At 51.0% G+C, this 10745-nt stretch overlaps 4 protein-coding genes across 4 annotated transcripts; 2 read left to right on the top strand and 2 right to left on the bottom strand.

Annotated features, from left to right (window-relative positions):
• Positions 1–3745: 3745 nt before the first annotated feature.
• CGCA056_v009955 (uncharacterized protein) lies at positions 3746–4628 on the bottom strand (the record flags this gene model as incomplete). The annotated part of the gene is made up of 2 exons (XM_037325202.1): positions 3746–4173; positions 4229–4628. 2 exons carry the CDS (start codon positions 4626–4628, stop codon positions 3746–3748), a joined length of 828 nt encoding a protein of 275 aa, XP_037176586.1.
• A 2307-nt stretch (positions 4629–6935) lies between these two features.
• Positions 6936–7112, bottom strand: CGCA056_v009954 (uncharacterized protein; the record flags this gene model as incomplete). Its single annotated transcript, XM_037325201.1, has 1 exon — positions 6936–7112. One exon carries the CDS (start codon positions 7110–7112, stop codon positions 6936–6938), a length of 177 nt encoding a protein of 58 aa, XP_037176585.1.
• Positions 7113–8180: 1068 nt separating this feature from the next.
• Positions 8181–9269, top strand: ADH3-1 (alcohol dehydrogenase; the record flags this gene model as incomplete). The annotated part of the gene is made up of 1 exon (XM_037325200.1): positions 8181–9269. One exon carries the CDS (start codon positions 8181–8183, stop codon positions 9267–9269), a length of 1089 nt encoding a protein of 362 aa, XP_037176574.1.
• Positions 9270–9663: 394 nt separating this feature from the next.
• On the top strand, positions 9664–10158 carry CGCA056_v009952 (uncharacterized protein; the record flags this gene model as incomplete). The annotated part of the gene is made up of 1 exon (XM_037325199.1): positions 9664–10158. One exon carries the CDS (start codon positions 9664–9666, stop codon positions 10156–10158), a length of 495 nt encoding a protein of 164 aa, XP_037176259.1.
• Positions 10159–10745: the final 587 nt, after the last annotated feature.

The raw sequence follows: 10745 nt of genomic DNA, 5'->3' as shown, positions 1-10745 counted from the left end.
CGAGCTTGAGATTTGCAGAAAGTGGTGTTCAAGATGTCCTTCTAATTTAGAGGAATTGAGTCTTTTACCTAACTCCCACACCCTACACCCTAACCATCTGCAGGAAGATACTTACTAAGCCCCCTTTGTATGAGTTCTACTATCTGGGCGGGTAGTGGGCATAGACGATGATAGCGACAACGACGACGATAGGTGTAGGGAGACGGAGAGAGAAAGAGATAAGAGGAATAAAAAAGATAATGAAAACGATAATAATAGTAAAATTATTCAAGTAAAATAGACTATTAGGCATGGTATAAGTGGTTATCAGCCCGGATAGCTAGAAGTGTCCGCCCAGATAGCAAAACTCCTTTGTATAGAGGGGTAATGAAGGACTATCAGCACGTGACTGAGACTTACATTAAACGCAACGCATCTTATTTAACTGTCAAATTCTCATCAAACATTCTCCGCGGCGGGTAGGTGACCCCTTGCACAAAACAAACACTTCATAAGAGCGTTCTTGTCCATAGCATGAAGAATGCCAACTAGCCCACTTGATCGAGAACTAATCTAGCATAAGTAGCATCCGGATCAGAAGCTTTAGTCCACAAGCCCTCCAGGGCGGGACTTTTGTTCAAATTTTGAAGAATGAACTTTTAAGTTTACCGCAGGCAGCATTTTGGTTTGTGTGGTGAAAAGCCTGCGAATTCTGACTGCTGGCTGATGTCCACGTGGATGGACATAGAGCCATGACTCCCCACTCGATGGCATTTGCTGGCGGCTTGGCGAATTAGAAGGGTTGCATCCTGCTTGATGTAAGGTAGCGGAGACCTCCCGTTATCTGCCCAACCACGTGAGAAGGATCAGTGGGATCACTTGAAATCTCAGATGTCAGACGTCGTCTGCGATGGCTTTTCCTTCTCCATCACCATTTTTGCAACCTGATACATGAAAATAGGGCCACCGGTGGCTGGGACTATGGTCGGCACTTGGATAACGACCAGCGCATGCATTGGCCTGCTGCTAGAAACCCTGAAGGCCATGGATTGCACCCCAAAGCCCGACAGTTTGCATCGAGTCGAGATCCGGTCACTCCGACCCGATTACTGAACTGCAAAACGGGACTCGTCGAAGAGAGCCTGGAACGGGATCGGTCATATACAACCATCTCCCATGTATGGAGCGAGACGGCCGGAAAGGATTGGGGACAATTCGGCGTTCAATTGTGGATGAATTATGGTGTCCAGTACATTTGGGTGGACAGCCTGTGCATTGATCAGACTTCAGTGCAGGACAAAGCAAACGAAATTCCCAAAATGGCCGAGTACTACGCCGGGGCTGAGATGAACATCATACCCATGGCGGCGCCGGGACTCAGAAAAGGCCTCGACGACTGGTTAGAGGAAGGTGCCAGAGCCTCACAGCAGAATTTCTCTGAAGTTCTAAAGTTCATCCAGGCGCTCGTGGAGAATCCGTATTTCGAAAGAGTCTGGACCATGCAGGAGACAGCTCTGGCATGGTGCACACACTTAGAGACGCCTGATGGAATCATATATAGTTGGGAAATCGACGAGGCGGTGAGGCGAGCATGTGGGATACCATCATACCCACGGAGCCCAGAAGATCCTCCCACGTACAGAGACACGAAGGCTTCTTCTGACCCCGGCATTGGTCAAATCGACAATGGAGTGGTATTATTCGACAATAGACACATCCGAGGCGGCCTTTCAACTCAGGCATGGATTGCTCGCAACAGGAGACCCTTGGCTCTGGTGTGGCGCATGGCGCAGAACAGAAGATGTACTGTCGCCAAAGACGCACTTTGGGGGATGATGGCAATGATCGAGGGAGGCGATTTCATCGAAACAACATACGAACAACCTGTTGGTCAGGTACTTGAGGAGTTGGTTGAAAAGGGATTGCTCGGACTTGAGATCCTTTGCGTGCGAAAGACTATTGCTAGTCCCTCCTGGGTGCCGGCTCTTAAAAACGAAGTACCACTAATGGGTGCTGAATGCACCATCGAACCAGCACGGCGGAAGGTCACGATCAGAGATGGGGGCATCGAAGTGAGCGCAAAGGAGGTAGTCGCATCGGATGTGAAAGGCGACTATTATGTTCGAATCGCAGACACTGACCACAGCCAAGAAATTGTAATGATGACTGAGGGATGGGACTTTGAGAGTAATAATCTGCCAGGTCGACGACACTGGCTTATACTCATGGAAGGTACCGAGAGCCGAGTCACATTTCTACTCATATGGGATCGAAATGAGGACGGTAACATAGTCCACAAAGTCGATGCCTTGCAGTGTGGGCTAGAGCTTCCTACGGAAGCCTTTCCATGGATATTGGATGGACAAGCTGATATCCGAATCGAGTAGAATTATAGCAATAGGTGCAATGTATCGATGGGATTATATCATTATCTGCTCAGCCATTATTCAAGGGTCACGGTCAACACAAGCATTCCTGAGTATGTGTGGCAAGGGGGAATTTTCTTTTCTCGCTGGCCAAAGTCTGGTCTCAGAGATTGCCACCGCCATATGTAGGAGTCAGACCATATAGCTTGACCAGACGAGATGGCCTTGTGGCTAAGATTAGTATGGCTGGTAATCTTTTGTAAAAATGTCTGGGCCGTACGATGCCTAAGACCATGCTGACTTGCGGGTTCTTTTTCTAAGCCTTCACGCCTGTGAATGAGAGACACTCGGCATGCATGTTTGACAGCATATGGTGCATGTCTGGGAACAAAAGCTGAGACTTCCGAAATGCGCACCCTGATTATCAAACGTATCACTTCATAATCCACAGCACTGTGTATCGTTTCCACATCACCAGAAATAACATTTATCGAGACCGCAAGAAAGTCACCCAAGAGAACTTGAATACTTGGGATACTCCTGTGTGGTCCCGGGCTTCAGTCAGAACGTGCTTCTTTTTCTACACTCACAGCTACTTTGACTGTGAGCGAGGCTGACGCTACCGGCCGAAACGAAGGGCCCGCGTTTCTTCCGTGGTGCTGTCTTAAGAATAGAGGTTCTGGCTGCAGTGGTCTGACAAACAGACCGTGCCCCATTAGTCGCGTAGAGATAAGATTGAACATCATTGTTGGGTCCAAAAGCCATTGTCTTTGCCATCAGCTCAAGCGCGTATATTAAATTTGAGACACTTCGCCTTGCGTGAAATGAGATCAAGATGGGTTTTCATGTTTGTTTCCAATGATTTCTCAATCTAAGGCGTTTCTTGCTTGGAAATTTCGAGTATGTACTGATTCTCCTTTTCCATGGCCTTATCATCGTTGCTTTTCCCATATGGGAATGGTCGTACAAGCAGTCAGCTCGAAACCCGCTAACAACGCGGAGATCGGCAAGGGGTTTAGGGCAAGGCTAGACCAACGAGCCGTCCCATCAACTGAAATTGGATCGTCTGAATCATTTGCTGCAAGTCACATGTGAGAAACCGTGAGAGTGTTCTTTTTTAATTTAAATGTTCCATTTGTCCAGCTATCTACATGTATTGGCGACTACACATTATTTGCATAAACCCCACTCCCGCATGTAATTAGTGTAAAATAGAAACTATGTTCGTGACTTCATTCGAGGTGCAATGCCCGTGTACCCGCAACCTCTCCTACCCAAAAAAGGTTTTTTGTACATTTTCGTTATGTGCAAATGTCCGTCCCAGATTTGCAAATTTTGCGCTGTTGGGTTCAATCCAGCTGAGCCACCAGCAAGTACCGCCAGGGTTCGTAGCAGAGGATTTAGATGAGGAGAGCAGCGATAGCGACGGCCAGGCCGGCACCGGAGAAGGTGGCGGCAGCACCAGCGGTGACGACGCCCTTAGCAGTAGGCGAAGCATCCTTGGTTCCCTTGGCAGTGGCGGAAGCATCTCCATTGGTGCCCTTGGCGGTAGGAGAGGCCTTGGTGCTGTTGTTGCTGTGGCCGGGGGCGGGGACGGCGGCGCCAGGAGTGACACCGGTAGGAGCGGGGGCACCGGCAACGGGGCGGGTGGTGGCAGGGACGCTCTTGTCGTTGCCGCCAGCTCCGGCGCAGGGCTTGCCGGAGCACTCGGAGAGCTGGCTCTGCATGTCGGAGAAGACCTGGGTGAAGTGGGCAATCTCGTCACCACCCTTGCCGCCGGCGGGGAACTTGGTGGAGATGGTGGTCATGAGAGTGTTGACGTTTCCGGCTGTTGATGGTGTTAGCTGCTTGGAGGTTTCTGTAAGCTGAAGTGTGGAACATACCAATCTGGGCAACCCAGTTGAGGGTGGTGTCGCAAATGCAGGCAGCAGAGAAGACGGTGACCTTGCTGGAGATGTCGGTGAGGAGCTTGTCGCCAGCGGCGTTGAGCTGGTCAGAGAGAGGCTGGAAAGCCTGAGCCTCCTCCATGGTCAAAGGAAGCATAGCAGCAGCGTTGTTGGTGGCGGTGCGGATGATCTCGAGCATGTAGGTCGAGGCGTTGGTGAGCTCCGGGCCCGGGCCGCCGGTGTAAGACAGGCAAGTGGTGTCGAGGTTCTGGATGCCGTTGAGAACAGTCGTCATGATGGTGTTGACGGTGCTGAGCTCGCGGGTGCAAAGCTCGGAAGCGCTAGGCGCGGCGAGAACGCCGGCAGCGAAGAGGGCAATGGGGGCAGAGAACTTCATGGTGATTATGGTATTAGAGAATAGACTCGAAAGGTGTCAGTGAGAGACTGTTGTAGCGAATGTAGTTGAAAGAAAGTGAAGAGCTGGAAGATGAGGCTGCTGCTGGATGCTGGATGAGTGCTGAGTAAAAATTTGATATCGGCAGTCGAAGTCCATCTCTTATATATCCAGTTTCTCTCGTGCCATCTTTGATTTGAAGGTGTCGATCGCTTTGACTCTTGGATCTGGACCCCGCCCCTGAGCCACTTTACCCCGGATCATCCTAGCTGGCAGTTTCTTCCTGTACAACCACACGTGTGCCGGACAAGCTGCGATAAGGACTAACACATCTCAAACGACGCCAGGCGGCTTGTGCTATTTTCTTCCAGTGTTGCCTCTGTTTCCCATGAACCCTAGCCGCAATGCTCGGACGAACATAAGATCTGAACGCCATCAATTGTGCTGCACGGCAAATGAGCAACGGCGCGTGGTGAGGCCGCCACGGCGCGCGCTAGCGGAGCCGTTTCTTTTTCCCGCAGACATAGCGCCCGACCTTCGGCAATGAAACCGGAACGCGCCAATCCTTCCCTCCGAGTCAGGCTGAGAAGTCTGAGTCTGTGAGTGACGGCTGGAAAAGAAAAGGACATTGGCTTTCCTTCTCGGCGCTAGGCCGCATGCAAGTCTAACGAGCCCACCACCCACCAAGTGTTGCCTTTTCTTCTTAGCAGGCCTCCATGTCTCTCTGTCGAAAAAGGGCCCTGCGGCCAAGGCGTCTGCAGCCCCCAACCACTTTCTGCCCCTCCAGCCCTGGCAGGTGTCGTGCTCAATGTCGAAGAGCATGGCTCTGATGATCTCCCACCTCCCGCAAGGCCGGATCAACCGCCCTACCCAGCATGACACTGATCAGACACTGGTCAAATCACTTTGGCTCCCGTCCGATTCTAGGCCCTGTGCCCTGGAATTGTACGTAAGTCGCCCAAGCTGTTCGCTCAGACAACTCCGGCAGTCGGATGTTCATGTAAGCTGTCTAAGCAAACAACCTCAAACGCACTCAATCAGTGCCACCCGTAGTAGCCACCAAATGATACGGACTATTCTAGAAAGGCATGATTACAAAAGAGCTGTGCACAACATCTATGCTGCTCGTGACCCCAATTAGTGCAATTGTGCACGGGTCGTTCAGCCGCTGCCGCGACTCAATCTCTCTCTCCCCCTTCGATGCTTTCTTCGGACAACGGACTAGACGGCATCGGGCGGCTGGCGGTTTTGAGAAGTACCGTGGCGCTTGTTGGCGGCTGGCCTTTTCTTGGTACGGGGTCCGGCTTACAATTTGAGGCACCCACCTTTCCAGCATCCGGATAGCGTGGAAGCCCCAGGCAATTGGAGGCTTCGAGCACTTGGAGATTAAGGACTGCAAACACAAGATTCCAAGAAAAATAGATCACACTTGAGAAAGTTTGTTTTTCTTGAACTACTCAATCTCCCAGAAGCCTAAAACAGGACCAAGAAACAAGATGAGGATTTCTTAGAATTAAGCTCACTTGCGTCCAGACTGTAAGAGTGAGCGCGACTCGTGCATGCTGCTGCGTCACGCACTCCGCCGTTGGAGTTGTGCGGCTGTACCCCACCAGCATGCCGGTGGCCATCGGACGACGAGAATTTCCCCAACGGAGGCTCATATTCAGCCCATGCAGGCTTAGAAATATTCAGCTCATGTCTTGGGACCACCGCCCTTTTTTCTGCGTCCAGAGGTCCAAGATACCATGTGCATGCGACGCTCGATTGCCATGCGAACTGACCCAGGCTGATGGATGACATTCCTTCCCGAATCCTTCAATCACCAGCCACTTCGGATGTCGAGCAGCTTTCGGGCCGAGCTAAATCTAGACCTTGTTGAACAAGTTTGACGTAACCCTTTCATTTGTGATCATTGGAATTCTGCCTTATAGTGATGGGTGAAGATGGTGGTGGACGCCATCTTCGCCAGCTACCAACCCTTGTCCTGTTTGAACGCCGGCGTCTCATCGGCCGAATGATCCATGCACTCTCTATGGGATTTTGATCAGGCTCTTGACCTGAAATTTGTTGAAAATTTTATGTCGACTGGAGCGACTGAGTATTCGATGGTAGAAACGAGGTATGCGAAGATGCAACTTGATTGATATCGAAGAGAAGCTAATTGCTGTTTGCAATAGCCAGTCTATTCACCAGGAACGCGCCATCTAGCGCGCGCATTTTGCGCAGTTGCAATCACCAAAACTCAGAAAATCATGGATGCAATCATCAAGATTGGGGTTTTGGTAGACCTCCCGGACGTACCAAGCCTGCTCATCTCGGTCCTGGGCTCCGTCGCGGACACGGTGAAGTGGGCCCGCAAGCTCGTCGCCGGCCGAGACCACTACCGGGTCCGGATGCCGCCCCCGTTCCGCCGCTCTGCGGGCAAGGACGCTTCTGCCTCCCGGAACAAAATTTACGACCAGGCTGTCCTCTTGGCAGAAGCAACATGTCAGCTTGATCTACTGCCCTGCGATAACCCAGGGTCAGTTGTGAGAGTGCCTGGATATTCCTCCACACTTGCCGACTTCATCAACCACTCCGGTCCGACAGTGGTACGCGAGCGGCTCACACTTTCTTCAGTCGCATTGTCGGAGATGCTGAGTCCGTGGTGGGAATGCGAGGCGAGAGTTGCAAGCCAGCCTCAAATTCGTTGCAAATCACGTAAACGTTATTCGCAAAATTTCGATGCTCAATAAGCCGTTTCGGGGCTCTGCTTTCTTCACGGATACTGAGGCGACCATGTCCATAGTGAGGTCAGAAGAGGCTCATCACGATCGAGTGCATGATGCATCCGTGGGGCCGCGGACAGCTCCACTGAGTGGAGCGTGTGCCTGCGCGTTTTCACCTCGCACCCACCATTTCGCGGTTCATCACGATGCTGGAACAGTGACAAACGCTTTTCTGCAGTATGAGACTTGTTCGTGTATGATATTGTATTGTGTGTGTACATTCTGATGAAGCTGTTCATAAATTTAGAGGTACATAGTTCTGTCAGGCAAAGTAAATACGTCTTCGGCACGCCAGGTGAGGGAATGGGGAGTTTGACACTAGAAGGTATGAAGGAACGAAAGAAAACCAAGAAAATCGGATTATTCCAAGAGTTCATGCATTTTTACCACCAACTTGCTCCTTCTGAAACTGCTCGGAATGGATAGAAAACACGTGAGATGAAATGAAATCCAAGAGGCAGAAGATGTGAGCGTGGCCCGCTTTTATGACATTTCGATTAACGGTCGGGGCCCATTGAGGCGGATTGACGTAACTTACTCATCGCATGGACCACCGACTCTGACGTTTGAAGTCCTCAGAAAACTGGAACTAAAAGATTGAGGTCATCGTTATGTAGCCGTGAAATACAGCAAAAGTGGCACATCTACGATGGCTGATCGGCACGTCGGCGTGTATAAGTAGCACTCCAAACTTGCTGGCCTAAAAGGTTCTCAGCCTCAAGGTTCTCACATAAACCAAACAACCTGTTTTATTATCCCGAATTGTATCCAATATTTGTCGATCACCATGGCAGACCAAATCCCTCAGCAGATGCGCGCCGCATCCATCAAGGACTTCAACAAGGGCTACGAAGTCAAGTCCGTCGATGTTCCCACCGAGCTTGGCCCCAATGACGTTCTCGTCAAGGTCGCCGCCGCCGGATACTGCCACACCGACCTTCAAGTCCAAGAAGGCGTCTACGCCTCTTCCGGTGCCAAGCCTGGTCTTATTGGTTCCCACGAGCCTGTCGGAACAATCGTGAAGCTCAGCCCGGAGGCCGAGAAGAAGGGATGGAAGATTGGCGACCGCGTGGGGTCCATCAACACGTATGGCTGCTGCGGGTCATGTAACTCTTGCAACAAGGGCAAGCAGCTGTGCGACAACTTGACAGGCATGCTTGGCCTGACCGTCGATGGCGGTTTCGCTCAGTACATGAAGGCGGATGCGAGGGTAATCTGCAAGGTCCCTGAAGAGATTCCCTGGGCCGAAGCCGCACCATTGTTCTGTGCAGGTGCCACTGTTTACGGTGCTCTTGTGGCAGCGGATCCAAAGCCCGATCAGTGGCTGGCAGTGGTTGGTATTGGTGGACTGGGACATTTAGCCATTCAATACGCAAAGGCCATGGGCGCCAAGGTCATCGCGATCGATAACCGACAAGAAGGTATCGACTTGGCGAACGACGTCCCGTCGCACCTGAAGCCCGACCGCACATATGTCCTCGACAGCAAGGAGGAAGAGTCGAACTGCATCCAAGAGCTCCAGACATCATTCTACGACACCAACCCCGGTGTTGACCGCGTCGTCATCACCACGGAAGCTCGACCACTCGTCAAGTTTGCGCAACAATTCTTGAGAAAGGGAGGCGTGCTTGTGGATGTTGGACTCCCAGCCGATGGCCCCTTTGAGGTCGACCCATTCGCGTTGAACTTCAAGGAGCAGACTATTCGTGGGGCGTTGATCTGCACACCCGAGCGCAGCAGGGAGATGATTGAGCTGCATGCGAAGAACAAGTGCACGACACACATCGAAAAGACGTTCAGTGTCGAGCAGGCGAATGAGATGGCGGAGCACTACCTATCGAAGCAGTTGAAGGGACGGCTCTGCATGGTTTTCTAAGGATTTGTATGTAATATTAGCTCATGACCTGTATGACCAATGAATACCTGGAACCTTTAGGGAAAGGAATTAAACTCGATTCTTTTCTCAATCCCGTCTTGTGACCCTTGTGATGTGTGTTCGTGGTGTTCATCTGATGTCCCGGTAGATGAGTGACCGAGTCGCGGGGTAATCACTGAACCTTGCCTGTGTGACAACAGCGGAGTAATCTTAGCCGAGTATAAAACTCCCAGTCTACTAATCGCGCCAGACCGGAGGCAAAAAGCATACGGTTATGTAGTCAATTGATATGATATAAGTTGGCAGTAGACCGAATCCTCTTCGATGAGAAACCGCACTACCGTTGTCAATGAACTTTCCATACGGAAAGCTCGTCTACAAAGCAACATACGAAATGTCTGATCCAAATTTCCAGCCGATCATCACCTCTCCAGAGGAGAAACCCGCAGCCTCTAAGCGCAAAGCAATCTACTTGCGGCCTTTCTTGCCTTTCTACATCAACTCTTTCATCTTTGAAGTTGCCATGCTCATTGTCAGCATCGTCTTCTTCTCAGGCTGGCGCGACATGCTCCCCAAATTCATGTGGACAATCGTCTTTTGCCCACTCGGTATGGGAGGGGTCATGGGCGGTCTCATCAACGCCTTCATCGTGGACCGCATCTATGGCGCTAGAGCCGTGCACCTTGCTGCGATCATGAGCGTATTAGTTATCGGTGCCTGCAATGATTTATGCTATAATTTGGATCTCTTATTTGGATGGTTCGGGGCGAGGGACCACTTCTGGTGGTGGCATTGGCGATATCTGGGCATTTGGTTCGTGGGATATACGAACGAGAAGTTAATGTTCACGGACCAGGGCCAAGAGACACTGGCCGGATGGGGAGTATGAGCACATGAAGTAATGGCTTTTAACTTCAGAAGGTAGAACCGAACTTGGGGAAGAAATCGGCTAGGTCATTGTATGTACGGTACGCAGTCGTGGCGTCAGTCCGGTGTCTGAGTACTTGCGAAAGGGGGTGTCGGAATTCGACGCTTAACCATCTTTAGGGATGAAGACAAGGCCCAGGCCGCTTTGGGAAATCGCACCTTGGTCGCCTTTGAATTGATCAGAAGTATCATTAGAAGTAAATAGAGAAATCTAAAAAGAACATCGAATTGAAACAAAGAAATCGTAAAGTCATATCATTCAGCTCGTGAGGCTCTATACCCTCGCAATGGAGTCGGTGCAGTCAGTCATGGTCCTCTTGTCGTTTCCGAAAAGAGCCATCTTTTCCATCCTAAATCCGTGTTAGTTCAACTGTGATAGAAACAGGACTTTATGAATAACTTACGCGCCGGAAAAGCTGCTAGCCCACTTGTTCTGTTGGCCAATGAAGCCCTGGAACTTGGCGGCAACATCGGTCTTGGTGTCCGTGGCGAGCTTCTCATCAGAGGGGAAGACGAAGACGCCCGGAGGAGCAGTCTTGGGAGCGGCCT

The sequence above is a fragment of the Colletotrichum aenigma genome (assembly GCF_013390185.1).
Source record: "Colletotrichum aenigma strain Cg56 chromosome Unknown KSG_Cg56_contig06, whole genome shotgun sequence".
In the NCBI taxonomy this organism is placed as follows: domain Eukaryota; kingdom Fungi; phylum Ascomycota; class Sordariomycetes; order Glomerellales; family Glomerellaceae; genus Colletotrichum; species Colletotrichum aenigma.
Note: the sequence above shows the minus strand (reverse complement) of the source record. Positions and strands in the feature narration are given on the sequence as shown.